Source organism: Furipterus horrens, unplaced genomic scaffold, assembly GCF_987537825.1.
Source record: "Furipterus horrens unplaced genomic scaffold, mFurHor1.1.pri manual_scaffold_1, whole genome shotgun sequence".
In the NCBI taxonomy this organism is placed as follows: Eukaryota; Metazoa; Chordata; class Mammalia; order Chiroptera; family Furipteridae; genus Furipterus; species Furipterus horrens.
The window spans coordinates 202,416,544-202,437,243 of NW_028327171.1; the positions used below are offsets into that span (position 1 = coordinate 202,416,544).

A 20,700-nucleotide genomic window follows, 5' to 3' on the forward strand; every position below is an offset into this window, starting at 1 on the left:
TTGGCATATCTGGAAGACACTCTAACGAACTGGGCTACCCGGCCAGGGCATAAATCTTTTAATGAATGAACTTTCACTGTAAGTTGCCTCAAGAACTTCAGAAATATAGGAATTTTTTTTAAAGCCTTGCATACCGTAAGACCTCAATAAAGTATGCTATTGACAAAGCAGTGATGAATATTAAGTGGTATCTAATTTGTTTACTCTCTGAAGATGACTTTTTAACTGAGTTCTTATTTTAATTTCCCATACTTAGACTTTTAGAATGTTATTGCTGGGAAGATAGTCACATCTCTGAGAAGTCCAATTTCAGACCTACCCAACTGGAATTTGGGGGATAAGATCCATGAATCTATAGGAATTCTAGGATCCAGTCTACTCATCCACATGCCCTCTTAGCAACGAATTTACTGTTTCAAAATTCACACAAGATCTATATGGTTACTTTAAGAAAATTCAAGGTACTCAGAAAAATATAGATTAAAAAGCAGAAGAGTATTTCATCCTGCTCCTGGTCCTGAAGTTTGATGGATTTTTGAATTTCCTTTTTCTACGAGTTTACATGCACTTATAGGTACAAAAAAATTTTAATGGCTCAAACTATTTACATTGCTGTGCTTTTGTCTTGCCCATTTCTCAAAATTCGTAAGATCTTCCTCTTTAACATGAGTGATGTTTGAAAACAGAATAGCAACATTCATGTGAATACTGATAAGAGAATATTATATTCACCACGAATATGTAAAGTGGAGTTGATTGTGTAAGGAAAAGGATACTGGTGCTCAGAAATGGGGGAAACTGACTCCGACAGCTTCAGTTTAATTTTCTCTCAAGAGCGGGGGGCGGGGGGCTTCAGAATCATAATCACAAATCTCCTCAAGGCCTTGAAAAAGTTGCGAACAGCTGCCTCAGTTTTCTCATTTGTAAAATGTAGGTACGAATATGTGTTCCATAAGCTTATGAGGAGGCTTATATGAATTAATTCACATTAAAGCTCAGCACAGTGCCTCATAATGACGGCGATGATGATGATGCTAATTCTCCTTTAGTCTGGATATGGATAGTGGGTGGAGCTTAAATTGCGAGGTTATCAATACCAGGAAGAATGCCTCAGAGGATTATTTTTTATTAAGAGCTACCAAACAGTTCCGTTCGGGATGCCCTCTGGAGACACTGACAGCCCTTTGGAGACTGTTCGGACAGCTACACTCCAGTTTTGGAAACCTCAACGTCCCAGGTTTTCACGATCCCGTGCTTGCCTGAACCTTTGGAGAAACCGATGACTACAACTCCCAGAGTGCACCACTCCAGTCCCACCTCTCTCAGGACGTTGCTTCTCTCTTAATTCTCTCCAGGCTCTCGGCCTAAACTACAAATCCCAGAACACCCTGCAGCACCGCTCAGGTATCGAGGGGCTCATCACTCCCACTTTCTGAAGCGTAGCTGTGCCCGGTTGCCCTCTGGGATATATACTAAGCACCCTACCTCCTTCAGGCCCAGGCCCTGCAACAAGGCGCGCGAACTGGTAGAGCTCGAATGCCGGGTCTTAACCGCCCATTCGGAACCGTAATCCGGCGCTGGAGGCGTTTGCAGACGCGCCTGGGCGCGGCGTCCGCCATGAACGTGTCTGGCTTAATAGGCCTTACCCGGTGAGAAAGCGGACTGGGAAGAAGGCTGCGTCGGCGGATGAGACCAAGTGCCAGCTTCGAGCAGGGAGTGGTCCAAGGGGAAGGGTGAGTCCAACTGGAGTTAGTAGAGGTGGAAATGGGGCGTGCCTCTTCTTTACCAACAGACGGGAGTGAGGTGCGCCCCCAAATTAGAATTTTAGAATATCCCAGCTTGGAGAGGAAGAGGGGCGTCCATATGGTGTGGTCGTTTTATGAGTTGGGGCTGATAGCAGGACTTCACCCCGTGGCTTTGCCACCCCTTGCTCATGGAAGCAGTTGGCGCCCCGAGCCTTGGAAGTGGAAAGTGCGATGCTGCAGGACAGCCCTAGTTGGCAAGTTAGTCGGGAGTGTTGGCGAGTTTCCCAGGGACCCTGGGGGCTTCAGCTGTGTCCGGAAGCGAAGCCTTTCCCAGCCCTTTCCTCACTGTTGGTGGGTGGAGGTGGAAGGTCTCAGAGGATGGATGCTGTTTGAAGTTCTGGCCAAAGGGAATCCCAGCAGGAAGGAAACCTTTCAACCCTTAGAGGCCGAAACAGGACCACTGGATTGGTCATTATAAGCATTACATGCCATTACATTAGGTAGGGGCTATTTAGACGGAACCAAACAAGAAAAATTGGTGTCGGGCTCCCTGGTTGCAGAATATTGTAAAAGTGGCTCGGTTCATAGAAAAATGACTTGAAGTGACTTGAGTAAGTTAATTAAAAAACATAACCAGGGTACAAAACGAAATGTATGTAATGACCCTATTTTGTAATAAACATATTTCCCACACATGTGTGGCATGTGTCTATGGTTATGGATAGAAAAAATATCACAACTATGCTGTACTCTTAACAATGAACAGTAGTTATTGATGGATGATGAAATTACAGGCTAATTTTACTCTTTACATTTTTATGTACATCTGAATGTGTACAGTGAGTATGCGTTACTTTGTTTTTTCCCCTTGTTTTTTCAAAAGAGTAACTGGGTTGCTCTGAGGTGGTGCATTTTGGAAAGGAGGCACTGAGGCCAACTACTGTGTGGCCTGCATCTGGCCACCTGCAGATTGATTTGCCAAGAATCCTAAGAAGATGGAATTCGAAGGGTGAATTTAGTGTGCAGTCTGCGTGAGGCTAATGCTTTTTTCTTTCTTCCAGGTTGGAAAGAGTCTATGTTAGCAAGTGGCACACCATGGTATGTAGTTGTTTTGGTCTGTGTTAGTCTAATCCGTTATCCTTTCTAGTTTGAAACGTTCTTTTCATTATCTGGTAGATTTAAGTGGCACTGCATAACTTCCTTGGGATCTGATAACTCATGCTGGCTGGGGGATGAGAGGGATAAAAATATTGCAGCGGGAATACCTCTTCAGCTTTGGATTTGATTTTGTTCTTTTGCTCTTTTGTTGGGATCATTGTTCTAGTTTCTGCTACCTAGTATTCCTGTGTGTATGTGTGTGGTTTTTTAATTATAAAAGAAACTTTAATATATCCTTTGCTGTGCTCCTTGTGCATTTCCTGGTATAAAAGCTTGTTAAAATCAAGGTGGACATGTGATAAATATATTTCATGTTTATTTCAATTTTTTTTTCTCAGCTTTTGCCACGTTTCTGATTAAAGATTGACGTTCCTGCATAAGCATTTTTCCTGTTAAAATGTCCTTGCCTCTTACAGAGGAGCAGAAGAAAAAGATTGAGCAGAATCGACAAAAGGCTCTGGCCCGTAGAGCTGAAAAATTAGCAGAACAGCATCAGAGTGTAGGCTCGGGCTCCTGCACTGTGGCCTGTCCTTCCCAGTCCAAGCCAGGTCCTTCTTGCCATCTCCCCAGAGACTCTTCTAAGCCAGTGAGCCATGGTGTCATTTTCAATCAACAAAAAACCAGTAATTCATCTCCTGGCGACCAAAGACCTCATAATCCCCACAGTTTTCATCTCAGCACTTTTGAGCAGGCAAAGGGGACATGGAAGAGGCCAGAAGAAATGCCCACAGCCTACCCACACCACAGCCCACCAAGTCAAATGACTCTCACTGGGATCTCCCCTCCTTTGGCACAAAGTCCTCCAGAGACTTCCAACCAGCAGCTCTTGGGTTATGAGTTAGGTCAAGGTCATCCTCAGGTTTCACATGGAACCAAATCAACACCTGTTGTTAACATGACTCATAAGCCTTTGTCCGAAGCAAAGAGTTCCCAGGATATTCCAGTTTCTTCCTCTGAACAGCTTCCCAGGGGTCCTGAATTAGAGGCCACGGCAGCCAGACCCTCCACCTCAGGGCAGGACGTTTCTGACGTCCACTGTGGCTCAGGGAGTGTGATGTCCAGGACAAAAGGAAAACTCCGACAGAAATCAGGGGCTTCACCCCACAAAGCAGTACGCTGCCAGGAGGGAACGTGTGTAAGGCATGGAGACCGTTTCCAGGTGAAGATTGGGTACAATGTGGAGCTTGTTGCTGTGTTCAAGCGTCTGCCCAGCAGAAGATTCGGTAATGAGTCTTCATTTAGTCTAGTTCTTCAGATCTTTTTTATTTTTTTTTCTATTTTAGAGTCTCTTTTACTCTAGCAGTTTCTCATAAATATGAAGAGAGTGCATTGGCACATTCTGTCCATCCAGTTGTTAAAGTTTTTCTATTTTAGCTCATGTTTTTTTTTTTGTCATAGACGTTCCTTCAAACAGCTGCCAAAATTGGGGGCTGCCACATGGCCATATGGAGAATGAATAAGTGTTTACTGAGAGGCCAGCTCCTCTGCCAGGTGCTTTATATGCACTGAAGCACTTAAGCCAAGCAACAGTTTTTTGAAATAACTAGATGTTATTCTAAAGGCAATGGAACTTGCTCGGCAAGGTGAAGTAAATGCTCAGGTGGGTTTGTCTGAAGGGCAGAGCCGGGATCTGCCTAGCTCTGCCATGCCTCGGCTCACTCCTCATACCTGAGCTTCACAGGACTACGCATGGTCCTACCTTTGCCCTTGGCTCGCTGAGGTGAGGCCCATGACATCCCAGTGCCTGACTTGAATTTCTCAACGTGGAATAAAAAGCATTATTCTTATTTATATGTACTCTTCGTCCTCTACAAGGATTTTGTATATCAGTGGGGGCTTGTTCACCAACTGTTTTGAACTTAGCATTCATTCATTTATTCATTTATTAAAGAAGCTTTTTTTTTTTTTTTAGTGAAAAGAAAAAGAATTGTTTATTTAACAGTTACATAGATTTAGTTATTTGTGGGTTTCTGTTGTTAAGTCTTATGTTCTTTGAAACACCCATAAACACGTATCCTTGCCTCCCCCCTACCAAACCAGGCTAGCTTTAGAAAAGTTAGAGAAACCGTTTCCCTACTTTCCAAACACAGTTCAGCTTTACCAGCAGCTGCCAATCACTATTCTGATTGGGGAGGTCCTTTCTGTGCTGTGGTGCCCTCCAGCTCTCAATGCAGAACCGCCTGGAATCTCAGCCTCCTTGCAAACTGCCTTCTTCCTGCAAATCGCATGGATCTCCTCTCCTCAAAACTGCATGGCGAGAGCCTCTTAAAGCAGCCTGGAGACCCCTTCACCAAGCCACGTAGAGGGAGCACACGAGAGAGCAAGTGAGAGGGAGAGCTAAAGAAGCTTTTTAATGAAGGTCCAAGTACAAATTATAACAACAGTCATCTTTCTCGCTGTGTGTGAACAGACCAAGTATTTGTGTTTCGTTTCAGATCCTGACACCAAGACGTGGAACTTCAGCCTGGACGACTACAGTGCCTTAAGTAAGTAGGTGTGTCATCACCCCTCATGCAGGAAATACTGGCATTGAAAGGTTCTCTGGCTCGTGATTCAGATGCTTTCACGGCACTATCCCAATGCTCTTCTTCCTTCTCACAGTGACCAACCTGGAAAGGCAGCTCCTTGGGTGATAGTCACTGGTATTTTAACAAAAGCTAGCATTAAATGGATGCTGCTGTGTTCCAGGCTGTTCTGAGCCCCTTACATATCCTAATTCTTATTCCTTATAACAGCCATTTTACAGATGGGACAACTGAGGCCCAGAGAGGGTATGTAACTAACATAGGGTCACACAGCCAATAAGTTGTACAACTGGGATTCAAACCCAGACAGTCTGACTTCAGGCTGAGTGTTCCCCCTGGATTGCTGGCTCTAGCCATGGCAAGTAGCTATGCCAACCCCTGCTCCCAGGAAGGTTGACAATTCCGCAAACAACCCAAATCTTCATAGTTAACTTGAGAGTGCTGGGAGGGGCATTGCCCAGGAAGGCTCCAGCCAAGGCCAGGTCTGGGGAGGCCAAGTCAGGTCGTTGCTGTGGTCCCTGGGTGCATGCACCACTTCTGAGATTTGTGCTGACTCTCCCTACTCTAAGGTTTTTGCCACCGTCTCCTGGTGCTTGAAATCCATTCCTCTGCCCTGGGTGTCCTCACATCTCCCTGCAGCCATTTCTATCCCCTCTCTCCTCTCCCTTCCCCCAGTTCAAAAGGAGAAAGTTGAAGATGCTTGGAGAGATCACTCCTCTACAGACTTGGGGCCAGGAGTAGAATTCGCTGGTGTCTCCAATACAGTTTCTGGGCAGTGATGGGACAGCTTCCTGCGGAGGTTTCTATTTCTCCCCTTGACTTCTTCCGCTTTTCTTTGGTAGCAGCTGATGACCTTTTTGGAGGGCTCATTTTGACTATTATTTTAATCCATTTGTTAGGTGTTAGGAGGCGGAGAGCCAGTGCCCTGAGTTAAGGTCACAGGTCTTAACACCTAGTGTTCTCATAGTGGCTCAGATTAAACCAGTGATTTCCACTGTCATGATTTTGTTTGTTTTATTATTTATATAACCCCTGTTCTCTGACCAAAATGTATGGTGACCTGAACAACTTCTGTGTTTGCACGTTCATTTAGGGTTTCTCTGTGGCATGGTTGCTTTTGTAATACTTTAAATATTTTTGAAAACCGTTTAATGGGTACAAAAGTCTGTACATAGCTTTTATTTTTATTTTATTTTAATTTTTTAGAGATTTTATTTATTTCTTTTTAGGGAGAGGGGAAGGGAGGGAGAAAAAGGGAGAAAAGCATTGATTGGTTGACTCTCATATGCTTCCTGACTGAACCTGCAACCCAGGCATGTGCCCTGACTGGGAACTTAACCAGCGACCTTACGCTTTGCGGGATGACGGCCAACCAGCTGAGCCACACCATCAGGGCTCACATAGCTTTTAGATGAATTTTACCGGTTACGAGTTGTTTAGATCCTCTTTGTCATTACCAGTGTTTTGCACACTTGATCTGCTATTAACCAAGATATTCCCTGAACACTCCTGCAATGATCGTGGATTTGTGCATTCTTATTTTTAAATTTTCAGATAGGTTCATGATTGTTGTGTCTTCTTAGTAGATTATATTTTTCATTGATGTAACATAAAAGCTGTCTCTGTCAGTCTTTCTGTCATTTTGCTTGGGTGTACCTCTGGATTTTGCCTTTTTAACCCTACCACACACTCATCATAGAATATATGAAAAAGTATATCAACGTGCACAGACAATATACTATCTCCATAAACTCCTCACTCAGTTAGCCACCATTAACATTTTGGTTTTGTTCCTTTAGCACTTTTTACACCATTAAAATACGCAAATATTTATATATGTAATGTACTTTTTATCTTGCATTTTTCGCTTAGTGTTCACACATGTTAACAGTTAATTATGAATGATGAAAATGTGGGTGCCTATTATTGGACCACTTTAACTTCCCCCCAAAATTATACTGTTGAACTTAATATTCTTTTGGTATTTTTGTCTTTTCGAAAATTTCTTCCAAAAATGATTGGTTATATGATATTCCATTGTGTGAATGTGTCATAAATTGCTTAAATGATTTACTTTTTGTCTGTTTTAATTTGTTCCCAGTTTTTTCAGTATTACAGCTATAGGAAACACCTTTTCCATAAATTTTTGTATTTGGGAAAGATTCCTAGACGTTGAATCATTTGTTTTGTTTTTCAAAGGGTTTTATTCCCAACTGGCAATGCAGATATCCTTTTTTTTTTTTTTTTTTTTTTTTTATAATTTTGCAAGTTTAGTAAGTAAAAAATGGCTTCTTATTTCTCTGATTATTTGTAAAATTGAACATTTTTTCATATGTGTATTAGTCATCCCCCCCCCCTTTTCAATTGGTTACATCTCTATCTTTTGTGGTCTTGGTGTTCTTTTAGAGTGTGAGCTCTGTTTTATCTTTCTTGCAAGTATCTTTACACAATAGTTTTACCTTTCAACTTAGTTCGTGTTTTCTGAAAGTTTAGTTTTAAGTAGTCAAATCTATTCATTTATAACGTACATCAGTAATAGATAAAATAAGGCTCAAAACTTCTCTGTGGATGACAGGCCTTTGTCTCTCTCTCTCTCTCCCTTGTTCTCTAAGCAAAGTCGGGTTAAGTGGGCGATTTCTGGTGTGTTGACTTCAGCAACAGAAATATCTAATAAACTTGCTCATTCTGGTGAGATCCCTCTTCCCTCTGTTAATTTCCAACTTCTAAGTGCTCTAATTTGAAAACTTAAGGAGCAGAAGAGTTATGTTCAATAAATACTGAAATTTCCAAAGCCTCAATTGCAGCGCACTTACAAAGCTTCCCAGGCCAGCCGCGCCTTTACTCGCTTACCTGCCACATGCTGTTCCCTTGACCTGTCCCTGCTCTGCACATTTGCCTGCCTGAGCATCCAAGGACCACCTTGTCACATCTGTCCTTCTCATCTCCTTCGGCAGTGAAAGCAGTCCAGCACCTCTCCACGGTCACCCTGCAGCCGCTAGAAGGGACCAGCAGCATGGCTCAGCCCAGCCTGCCTTCAGCTTCTTCTCTTGCGTTTGTCAAAGGGCAGTGTCTGCTCATCTCCCGGGCCCGCTTCGAGGTAGACATCGGCTATTCTCCAAAGCTGATTGCAGTGTTTCAACAGATGGATTCCAGAAATTATGGCAAGTAATTGGCCTCTGAGTCACAGAATGCACTCTGGTCTGTGATCTCAGAGTAGGGTGTTTTTCTCTCTCTTTGAACTCTCAAAAATAACTTTGTCGGTAGAGCCTTCCTGATCTGTGCCTCTTATTATATAAAGGTGATGCCTAAGTTGTTCAGAGTGAACACACAGTGGGCCTGTTTTGGCCTCAAACGCCTCCCAAAGAGAAGACCCCACAATTTTCCGCAGTCACCTGGTCAGTGTTTTCTTGGTAGAAGCAGATAAATTCCTGCTTCAGCCATTTAAACCTACCTGTTTATATTTCGTCCATAACAGAGCTTGAAAAACAAATGGTTACCATAAAAATAAGTGCCTTTCTGCAGACTAAGGCAGTAGTTCTCAAACTTGAGTGTGCATAGAACCACCTGGAAGGCTTGGTAAAACACAGTTGTTGGATCCTGCCCCCAAGTAAATGCTGATGCCTGCGTCCCACCCAGAGATACTAAATTCATTGGTTTTAGGTTCCAGAAGAGTCTAAAAATCAGCCAGGATTGACAACCACTGGCCAAGCTGAGCAGTTTTGCTTTATTTTTCGTGAGGTTCTTCTGAAGCTGCCCCGTGAGAATAAGGGGCAGAAGTCAGCTTTAGAATTCTGCACTCCTGGGTTTTATCCTTAGCTTGGGCCATATTGTGTTACAGTGTGGTTTTTATGGATTAATATTCCCGCTCTTGAAATGGCTATTTAGCCTTTCCCTAGGCAAGTAGAAAGCAGGCTCTTGAGACCTCTTGCCTTTGAGTTTTCATGGTCTGGGAAGAACCCTCTGTGGAATCACGTGCTCGGTGAGCTTTCATCCAGGTCCGGGGCTCTTTCAGGCAGAGAGCGATGCAGGCTGTTGTAACTGGTGAGATCTGGCTGGTGAGCACGTCTGGGTGAGATGTGCTGGGCCCAGCCTGAGGCCTGGGATGAGCTGCTCACACAAGCGCCAGAGTTCTTAGCCTCTCCTGCCCCCATAAGATGTTTGGCTTCAACTTGGGGTGACCCTTAACACTTGACTTGTGTCTTATGAAAAGCATGACCTTTGAAATTACATTCCTCACATAGTGTGCTATTTTGGAACTAGGAACAGCTAAAATATTGACACACAGTCCTGCCCACACCCACACATCCAAAAACCGCAGTTGGATTTTTTTTCATGCCTTCTGTCTATATGTTCCCCTTTGCTGCTGGGCCGCCGTCAGGAAGGCTCCCACAGCCGGTGGCGTCTGCCAGCTTTTGGGCTCGGTGAGAGCCCACTGAGGCTGCCTTGTCTTCTTCCCGAGTCGGGCTCGCTGCACCTGTGGTGCTTTCCCCAGACCTCCTTGCTTTCTCGGAGGCCACATGGAGAAGCCATCATTTTTGCTGTCCAGGATGCATTTATCAAGTTGAAGGTTTCTTGGTCTTCTCATAAGGCAGATGGTAGGGAAACCTCTCTCAAGTAATTACCCAGTGTTGGGTAGTGAGAGGTTCACCCTTCTTAGTTAATACTGTGTGTATTTTATGCTGCATGATGCTGATCAGCAGATGGCAAAATAATAACAATAATAATTTATAGTTGCTTTTTTTTTAGTGCTCATTGTTTGCTAGGAACACGTTGATAAACATTTAAATTTAAGGTAATCCTTACAGGAACCCGGTGAGGCAGGGGCTGTAGTATCCTCATTTTTCAGATGTGAGAACTGAGGCACAGAGAAGTTATGTGACTTGCCCACACAGCTAGGTCACACAGCTAGGAAGTGGCAGAACTGGGCATTGAACACAAGCCGTGTGACCCCTCTGATCGTGCACAACTTGTTTCCCGACATATAAAATGGAGCTAAAAATAGTGCTCAGCTTAGAGCACAGTGAGGAGCAGGGGAGACAGTGTGAACCTCACGGCACTGTGCCTGGCTCAAAATAAGCACTGAGTAAGTGTAAGCTACAATTATTATCCCCTGTCTTGGAAATTCAGGGCCTTTCTGACCTGCTGGGCCACCCCAGGCACGCATCTCCAGAGCACATTTTGTCACCAGCCTTACAATGCAGTATTGTCACCATGAGTGCTTGTCCTAACTTGCAGAAGCCTCACAGGCAGGTACTCTCTGTTCACTCTGCATCCCCCGTACTGCGCAGCACAGGGCAGCTGCTCCTTGAGCTCACTGCAGGTTTATGAAACTAGGGAGTGAGTCCGTGTGAAGACGTAGTAGAGGGCAGGATGTCACGTTGGCTTATTTGTGTCTTCTCGTTGCAGATGCCAAGACCAGGAAGTGGAACTTTCTCTTGGAAGAGCACAATGAACTCAGTGAGATGCCCACCTTGTTTGTTTTATATCATGCTATTATTAGGCTTTAATTGTCTGCCTTAAATTTAATATATTTTAAAGGAGTCTCATCTTCCTCCTACTGTGATGATGTCACGTGCTGTGTACAGGACAGATAAAGGTGGATGTGTTCTTGGCAGCCCCGTCCCCATCTGTTGAGATGGTGACTTAACACGAGCCCAAGCAAACACAGGTCTCTTTGCCGTCAGGGTGAGGCCCTGCTAGGCAGATTCCTAAGGCCAGGAAACCTCCCACCCATCAGAGAAGTATGGGGATCAGCAGTGAGCTAGGATTGCTTAGCTTAGATGGAAGCTACTGTAGCTCCCTCTGAGGACAGGCTCTCAGAATACCTGTAGAACCAGATGATCAGGGAAGCTTGGAGAGTCTCAGTGGTACCCGGCTTTGGAATGGGCTGAGTTCTGCCAGAGACGGAAGCCTAGGCCAGGGCGGCTAAGCGTTTAATGAGCACTTTGGAGACGGACCAAGGGAAGGAGTATGTGTACAGATATAACTACAAGGAGAAGCCAGTTTGGACTTGTTGTTTTTCTTCTCTTCCCTGCTTGAGTGGGGCAATACATTCTAATATGCCCGAGAAAGGGGCACATGGTCTTATCTCAGCCTGTCCTGCATGTCAGTCTGTCACCCATCTTCCGAGCTGTCACAGTTCTGCAGTGGGCCTGCAGCTGGCATAACCATTCCTCCTGCTTGACTCCCTGATGACTTGTTGGGCCTCCCAGCCAGTGTTTGTACTGGTCAGGCCAGGAGGGACATGATCCAGCCCAGGGAGCGCTGAGACATTGGCTATCTCGCCCACCAGGCTAAGGCTGTGTGGAAGAGCAAAAAGCAGGGTTTCTTCCCTTTGTCTCCTCCTTATGTAACTTATATGGGACATCAGGTAGATAATTCAACATTCTGGGTCCCGTTTGTCCTTTAAGTAAAAAAAAAGGAGGGGGGTGTCTTTAATCCATATGTGCCCTCCTGCCAGAAATTAAATAAAGAGAAGCACTTTTGATTCCTTGAGGAAAGAAAGACTTGCTGCAACCTCAAGGTTAAGTTTGAATCCGCTGAGATACTTAGTATCAGGGCACACCAGCTGAAGCAGAAAGGATCTGAGGCCATGGCTGCTGCTATTTGGAACTTGTGATTCCAAAGAGCAAACTCTGGACAAAGCTGAATTTTTGATGAGCAATAGGAGTTTTTCTCTCTCACCCCTTTGTCTTTCAACCACAGAAACACATATAAATATGCTAGCTGTAAAGGCTTGACTTTCAGGGAATGACAAAAAGCAGGAAACTTGAGCAATAGCAGATGAATGTAATGTTGAAAACCATGACTCACATGCCATTATACAATGGTTCCAAACCTTTAGTGGGCTATAAACTCTCTGGAATATCTGATGAAAACGATTCTTCAGAAAAATGCACATAATGACCACACATAAAATTTGCATTTGTTATTAATCCCTGGATCTGGAGTTAAGAATTCTAGATTCGGAGTTCAGATTGTTTTTTTACAGGATATCTTGTCATTACAATGTCTTGCGGAGGCTAAGACTGATTCTTCCTATTTCATAGATTGGGAAAAGCTTAGACCCAGAGAAAGGAGACCATTGTTTTCCTTATTGGGAGCTTTGTGAGTCGTGATAAACTCAGAGTCAGACTAAAATTGGCATCTGGAGTTTGTAGTGTGACCCACGTGGAAATGAGAAGCCAGACCACTGAACGAGGAGGCCGAGGAGACAAGGCCCTGTGGAGTCTCGCAGGCCCTGAGCTCTGATTCCACCACTAGCAGATGGTGTGCTGGGGAATCTGCACCTCTTCTCATCCCTGGGGCTGGTTGCTTCTGTGTGAAATTAAGATTACTGACCCCGAGCTAGTGAACACATACTCGTAAGACTAACTAAAAATGATAATAAGGCCTTCTGCATGTAAGAATGCTCTTGAGGTGGTGATACTTATCTTCTCCAGATTAGCTGAATTTAAGAGCTTTCCTTTCCCTTTTCTAAGTGACTTGAGGCCTTTTGCCCACAGTGAAATTGGCATTAGGCCTTTTGTTTCTCCTGATTGTCACAGTCCAGAAGGATCCTCCGTCCCCCTCAATGATCTTGTCTTGTCAGCTGCTGTTTGAAAACATTCATAGCTCTGCTGGGTGGCTCAGTGTAGCGGTCTGCCAAAGAGCTGCTTCACAGAAACGACTTCTCGATGACTCATGAAGCCAGACCACATGTTCCAGTCACATCTCCCAGCACAGGGCAAGGACAGCAGCCACAGTGGTTGACAGCAAATGGGGGCTTTCTCAGAAACACACCCAGTTGGCTCAACCAGCAGCACAGGGTTTCGGAGATCACAGTTAGTAGGAGACAGAGTGGAGGCTGATGTTTTCCTCTTGAGTGGCTGAAAGAACATAATGCTTACAAAGCACCACGTTTCGCACCAGCTGGATCATCAGCCATGTCTTAGTTTTCATCAGGTATTTGAGTTCTGAAGATCACTAGGATTAAAATGAAAATGGTTTCTGAACGCACATGGAGTGCTCAGTCTCCTGAAGTGTGCAGAAATCAGCATGCTCAGATTTAATTTGTATTACTGCATCAATATGGATAGTATCTCTTATGTTAAAGCCATCAACCTTACCTAATTTCTTATCCTGGTTATTCTGCTCTTACAAACTGTTTCCAGAAATAACTGGTACATATATCCAGTGAAGGACAGAAATGGATTTAAATGTATTGAATATACAAAGCAATTTAAGGTAACAGTAGATGGCTCAGTCCTCCAAATTCACACCAGTATTTGCAGTGGTAGCTAATTGGTGGTTGTGGCAAATTATTTTTGTAATACCTTGTGAAGATTTTAAGAAAAATATGACTATATAGAATAGAGAACTAACAACTTTTGAATTTCAAATAATATTGGGTAGAAATGAAATATACTGGATTCCTGAGGACAGTGCGCCCCAAGGCGGGTTACTATGACTCTCCCAGGGTGCCCCTGAAAAGGTAAAGGATAAAGAGCAATTGAGGATCCGTAAACAATGGTCACTCTTCTAGTTTGATTTTTCAAAGGACAAGGACAATGCTACAAGGAAAGAACATCTAGATAGTTACGACCCACAGGACAGCAGGCTGTGATTAGTACTTTAATGATAATTCTACCACCAGCGATCTCTAGATCTGTCATCTTTAACTTTGTAATTTTTTAGCTTGTCCCTTCCGCCCCCAATTGTATGTTTTACTTATATCTCTGGTTTATTCTTTTCTGTTTCCCTATTGAAGACGTTCTTTTCCCTCTTAATTTTAAAATCAGATGAGGCCTAAATTCTTTCAAAGAGCAAGATCAATGAAATCAATTTGCTTTCATTTCCATGTATATCTCAGGTAATTTATTTTTCTCACTTGGGTTAATGGCTTCTGACTAGAAGAAGAGACTTCCCCATGCATTATAGGGAGACCTGGGACCTCACACTTGGAAGGAAAGCAAAGACCCCTAAAGAGAAGCTTTAATGGAAAGAAGCCGGAGTCATGGTCACTTTCAGTAATAGTTGAGACTCTGAACTTATCAGGGGTTGGTAAACTTTTTGTGTAAAGGGCTAGATAGTAAATATTTTAGGTTTTGTGGGCCGTGGGGTCTTTGTTCCGGCTACACAACTCTGCTGGTTGTAGCATAAAAGCAGCCATGACAACCCATAAACAAATTGGCACAAGTGTGTTCCGGAAGAACTTGGCACAAACAGGCCGGTTTACCCCACAGGCTTTCACTTGCCAACACTGCTTTAGAGGCTAGGTAGGGCGCTAGCAGTTCACCTTCAGACTAATGGATTTTCTAGCTGCTTCACCACTAAAGTCACTACTGTAAAACTCACCTTTCTCAAGGGGAGATCATCTTTCTGCTGTGGAAAGGGTCAAAAGTGTGCAGGGCCACTTGCATTGTTATCAGTTGGTGGCCTGTGCCCTTTGTTGATGTTTGTAAGGAGCACTACCATCTTTCCAGAAACACCTAACAGCTCCTCTGTCCAGACAGCGGGTGACAGGGTTCTCTGACTTCTCAAACATTGATACCAAAATACAATGTAAGAAGAATGGAAACAAGACAAGATATTTTCATTCTAAGTCTTGCTTTCTCTGGGCTGATTTTTTTTTTAAAGAATATGAATGGGAATACTAAGATAATTTTTTAAATTAGGCTAAAAAAATCTGTCACAAAATCACTTCATAGTTCTTTCCAGTGTTTGTGTAGTGTAGAAAATCAGTTTTGCATTACCGATTACCCTCTTATTTGCAGAAATTAAGGAATAGAGAGGGAGATTTTGTTCTCTGGCATGCATCTGTGAGCCCCTGATTTTCTCCCCAGTTACTTTTTTGAAGCCCCTTCTCTTTCCCTGGATCTCTTGGACATAACACTCCAATTCATATGCCTCTGTTCTTCTTTCTAGTTGAAAGGGTGCGCTGTCTTCCACAAGTTCAGCTGAGTCCTCTGCCCAAGACACTGACCCTGGCTTTCGCTTCTCAGATGAAGAAGACGTCTCTTTGCCTCACGGCAGACGTCCCTGAGGCAGACCTCTCCAGAGTGGACCCCAAGCTTGTGTCTAATTTGCTGCCCTTTCAGAGAGCTGGAGTCAAGTAGGTCCTGGATCTTCCTCTTGCTCTTACTTGCATTTCGTGACTCCCCACCAACTGGGTTCAGATGCTCCTTCTTTCATGAAAGCTCGTCTTTCACAGGCGTCTACAAGCACTTAGGCATTGAGCAGCCAGGTGTGCTGTTACCAAAGCCTGATTATAACCATTGATTTCAAATTCTGTGAGTTATCAAGACTCTGCCTTGCAGGTGTGCAGAACCCCAATTCAAACTAGTTGAAGAAAAGACTTCTAAGTAAGTGCATGTGGTAGAAAACCCAGGGTCTGGAAAGATCTCATCACGACTCTGTCCCTCTCTCACCCCACTTTCCTGTTAGTTTGCTTTATTCTTGGCTGGACGCTCCTCAAGTATGGCACCTGGGACTGCCAGGGGCTTCTGGCTCACATCCATCAGCTCAGTGACCCAGCGAAAGCACCTCTTTCCTAGGGGTCCCACCCCAAAATGCATGGGCTCTGATGCTGACGCTGGAACTGGTTAGTCCTTGTGGCTGGGGAGCTTGGAAGTCTTGTTGGTGAGTCTGGGTCATAGGCACAGCCCTGCAGTGACAGGGTAGGATCTGCCCCACACGAATTACTTGGACTGAGAGTGGGAGGTGGTAGTTTTCCAAAGGAAAGCCAGGGTGTGCTTATTATAGAAAGAATAAAGATAAATCTGTGGCCTGACATGTCCTTTTTTCCAGAGGTTTTTGGGAGAAGCAAAATGACAGGTTTTCTGAACTTGCCTTGTAGAGAAAACACAGGAGATTGAGGGGAGGGAGGGGGAGGTCTTGATGGTCCATCCGGAAATATGAAAGCCAGATCTGTTAATAGGCAGTGTGGTTGGAGAAGAGTCCCATGCAAGGGGAGGAACAAAACTGTCAGTAGCCCTGACAAATGCAGGCAGCTGTCTGCATACAGCCCACGGTGACGTTTTGGTTAAAGCTTGGCTACTGTCTCAGACACACTTTGTCCTGGGTGTGGTTTTGGCAGAATCACACCTTACTGCAGGCCCAGCGCCCCAGCTACCCACCCCCTCATCTTCCTTTCCCTCACCTCCATCGCTCAGGGGTAGCATGCTTTGCCATTTCATTCCTCATCTGTTGTTACGTCCTTTGGGCCATTGTTTTACCCAGTCTAAGGGTGGTTTTTCCTTTGTTCTTTTCATTCTCTGGCTCCTTCATTAACGTTGCCCACTCTGCGTTGAGCATCAAGTTCTTCGCGGCTCCAATAGGTCCTTGAGCCCGTGTGGTGCGTGGGGGGCCTTGCCATTTAACCTCCTCACCCCTGGGGGCGCCGCGTGCGTCAGGCAGCGTGGCCCCCAGCTCTAGGGCTCTGAAAGGGCTAATGGTACTAATAGCCTCCTTTCGCCACTTTCTAATTAAATCCAGGTTTTAACTTTCATTCTGTCAAGAGGAGGGGTTTGGTGTTGAGGGAAGAGGACCATGAATTCCATTTTTTCAAATTTTGTTTCTGTATGTAAGATTCCCTTGAACTTGTGGAGCAAAATCCCTTAGAGACCTACGAGCTGCCTCAAATGACCACACGGTCTCTGGAGAGACACATGAGTCGAGGCTCAGGAAGGCAGCGTGGCCGAAAGTCCCTCAGCTCGCACGGGCGAAGCGGGCGTAAGTCCGTGTGTTCTGATGCCGAGTGAGTGTTTTTCTGCTGGGCCCACCTGCTCTGCAGAGGACAGCATCGGCTGTGTGATCCTTTCTCTTTCTGCCCAGGTGTTTGCTTTGCTTTGTTCTCCTTCTTGGCTGCTTGGTTCCTTAGCTGGGCTCCCTCGGTGCAGGGAAGAAGGAAAGACTGAAATTCAGGGGTCCGTTCTGCTTTGACAATGGCCGTGTGGACATTGTCGATGGTTGTGCCGTGGAGGCCGCAACCCAGGGCCTGCGGGTTTGCGGCTTCGGTGCTCCCTGTGAGCCCTGGCCACCGGTTTTGTAAATCAGAAAGTGAGGCAAAAATAAGTCTTTTCATTTGCCTCCCTCTGTCTGTCTGTGTCATGGGTTGATCCTGGAAATGGTCTAGAAGATTAAACTGAGGTAGGTGTGCCGACAAGAAGCTGGGCCTGTTCAGAGAGGGGCGGTAGCCACTGCCCCGGGGATGCCAGAAGGGACAGTGCCTCTCACTGGGTGGGCCATGGTGACTGCTGGGAGGGCAAGGAAGTGCGATGAGCCGATGCCCAGGAAGGAAGTGCCGCGGCAGGATGCCCGTTGTCTGCAGGCACCGCTGAGCCCGGGCGTGCTGGCCTCATGCCAGCCACAGAACGGCTGCTCCGCTTTCGGCCTGTGTCGGACGCTGGCCTTTGAGGGCGGTTCAGAAAGGCCCCATGCAGCCTAGAATTCCTGTCGGCCGTACCAGCTGCTGATTAGAAGGGGTTATATTCTCTGTCTTTACTGTGTGAGAAGAAAGGAAAGAAAAATAGCTGGTTGTCTGGCTTATTATCAGGTTTCTGGGCAAATGATCTGTTTTTCAGGAATCAGGTGAATGACGACTGGTGTTTGGAGCAGGACACCAGACACATGGCACTAGGGATCCTACTGGCTTTTCACTGAGTCAGCAGGTGACTCTAGCAAGTCATTCCCACTGTTTGTGTCTCGACTACTTTTCTCCTTTTTGAACATTGTCCTGGCCCTTATGGTGCTGTCAAGCACTGTTTCAAGTGCTTTACTAATTAACTTTATTAATCCTTCCAACAGTCTCTAGGGTAGATCCTGTTGTTATTCCCATGTATGGCTGAGGCACAAGGAGGTTACTAACTTGCCTCTCTGTGGTGGAGTGGGGATTCCAGCTTAGGCCAGTTTTGCTCCAAAAGAGTGGAATACACCCTGTTCACAAACTGTTAGCAAGAGGTGTTGTACTGGAGGCTGCTGCTCCCTCCTAGACAAACACCCTGCTCCCCCTCCCGCTCCCCCTCCTCTGCAGCACCTTCTTGTCTTCGCTGGCGCCTCCCCTCTGCCCTTACGCACACAGCGTCCTCTCTGGGCTTCATCTCTGATTTCTCTCCTCCGCTTCTGGGCATCTCTGTCACATGAACAAGTGCACCCCTTTCGGCCCCTCCTTAGAAACTGTTTCCCACTGTCTTTCCACTTACATTGGGCTGAGGGTGACTCTTCTTGCAAACTTCCTCCTTGGGCTTCTGTGACCCTATTATGTTGTAGACCTTCTATCTACCTGTTGGCCACCAATTCATGTTTTCCTGATTTTGACTCCTTTTTAAGTTATTATCCTTCTTCCCCCTAACTGACTCCTGCTTTTCCCTCTTTGGGGAGCAGGTCTCTTCTTACGAACAGGGCCCCCACTGGCTGGCGCAGAGCCCACACCAAGCCGTACGTCCTACTTTACATGGCGGCGTGGTGGCAGGTGAGTGCCTGCCCCCAGGAAAGGTGCTGTGTCTCCATCCTTACCTTGTCTGCTTTCAGTTTTGCCATCGCAAAAGGAGGCCGCCTGCTACTTGCTGACGACATGGGCCTGGGGAAGACCATCCAAGCCATCTGTGTTGCAGCCTCCTACCGGAAGGAGTGGCCGCTCCTGGTGGTGGTGCCATCATCTGTGCGCTTCACCTGGGAGCAGGTCAGGTCCCTTTGTGGCGTGGTCTTGGGAAGGGAGGTTTTCCTCGGGCTTAGGGGCCTCAGCCAACAGCATGGGTATAGGGCCTGAGGTCTTCAAAGATCCTGTTTCAGCCGAAGGCGCGAGTGGAGAAGAGATGGCCTCTTGAGACTGGGCTCGTGGGTCTCTGAAGTAGAACCCATCACACCTCCAGAGGAGAAATCCAAGGAGTCACAGAGCTCAGACTTACCTCATTCCGTCGGCAGGCACTTCCTGAGTACCTCTTGCACCCCTGTTAATGGCACCCTTCATCTGCACCACGCTTAATTTTCAAAATATTTGACCTCCTTTAGTTCTTATAATCTTATGGTAGCCACGTGCAGTAGGCACAGTGGGTATTCTCCCCATTTACAGATGAGGAAACTGAATCTCAGAGAGGGTGAGCTCCACACTTCCTGCTCATGAGGAGCCATGCAGAGCCTTGAAGTTGCGGCTCCTGTCTTCTCGGCTCTGGGATTTTGCACTCTGCAGAAGGTGGTGAGGGCAGGAGGTTCCCCATCTACTGGGTACCTTTATAGCTAAAGAATCTGACATGAAGTCAGCTTTATTATCAGTCAGCCTTGAGCTTTGTCTGTCATAAACCCAAGATCAGAGTGGTTCTGTGAAATGAATAAAAATCCGTTTAAGCAGACTTGATGAAGAAGGAAGCCCCAGCCCATCGTCTGCAGCTTTTTTCAGCTTTGTGCTGCCGGTGGCGGCTGTCGGCTTACTCACACCGTGGCTTCTTCCTAAGCCCCCGATGAGCCGCTCGTGGGGAAGAGGCAGCTCTGCCTGCAGCCGTTCAGCCTGGTGTCCAGACGTGCCCTTCCAGCTGAAGAGGAAACAAAACTTTAAAATTGTGCATTGAAACAGCACCACACTCTTTTTCTGTCCCCGCGGTGCAAATTCTGCCAGTACCTCTAGAAATGAATAATTGAACACATATTTATTTTGTGTGTGTTAGATTCCCACAGCACCCTCCGACGTTCCAGGGAAGGGTCAGATGGTCAGATGAGACTGGAGAAAGGACCAGCATTCCCTGTATTAGAATAGTGTCAGCCCAAGCACGCCTGGAGAGCTCCCAGACACTGACGGGGTGCCTGGTGGCCTTCTGTTGACCCTAGGTGCTGGCTTTGGCTAGAGATGGCAACACTGCTGGTGAGAGCAGGCGCTTTGTAGAAAATATCACCTTTAGTGCCTTCAGTGTATCAAGCTGCGCTAAAAATTCCTTTATAGAATCTTAAAAGAGTCACATTCTTTCTCTGCAGAAGCTTGCCGTCTAGTTAGAGGGCCCAGAAATGAAGTCCCGAACTCCACAAAGTAACTGCTCTGACTACCCTTGCCTGTGAAGGAGGGAAGCATTCTGTTAGTGGAAAGGGAAGGGGAAATGGATGGGCTAAGAGGAAGACAGAGATGGTTGCCGTTTGTCGGGACGGGGTTACAGCAAGTGTGGGAGGACGTGGAGGAACAGAGACGGAGCTGGTTTTCAGGAAGCGTTAACATTGGCCCACCCTGAGCGCGTGCGGTTGATGAGTTGGCTGGGGTCCCAGCTGGGAGTTGCTGGGCCAGATCCTCATTTTGGGTTTGCTCTCTCCTG

The 20,700-nt window shown here is 45.9% G+C and overlaps 1 protein-coding gene across 1 annotated transcript in view; it reads left to right on the plus strand.

The window, feature by feature from the left end:
* The first annotated feature begins 1,400 nt into the window (after positions 1 to 1,400).
* SMARCAL1 (SNF2 related chromatin remodeling annealing helicase 1) overlaps positions 1,401 to 20,700 on the plus strand; it is a 52,552-nt gene continuing 33,252 nt past the window's right edge. The window contains exons 1-8 of the mRNA XM_090283516.1: positions 1,401 to 1,733; positions 2,807 to 2,843; positions 3,242 to 4,126; positions 5,339 to 5,389; positions 8,383 to 8,589; positions 10,835 to 10,885; positions 15,335 to 15,521; positions 18,938 to 19,088. Coding sequence (XP_090139642.1) covers positions 3,301 to 4,126; positions 5,339 to 5,389; positions 8,383 to 8,589; positions 10,835 to 10,885; positions 15,335 to 15,521; positions 18,938 to 19,088 — 1,473 coding nt within the window. The 5' untranslated portion in view covers positions 1,401 to 1,733; positions 2,807 to 2,843; positions 3,242 to 3,300. The remainder of the gene's footprint in view (positions 1,734 to 2,806; positions 2,844 to 3,241; positions 4,127 to 5,338; positions 5,390 to 8,382; positions 8,590 to 10,834; positions 10,886 to 15,334; positions 15,522 to 18,937; positions 19,089 to 20,700) is intronic.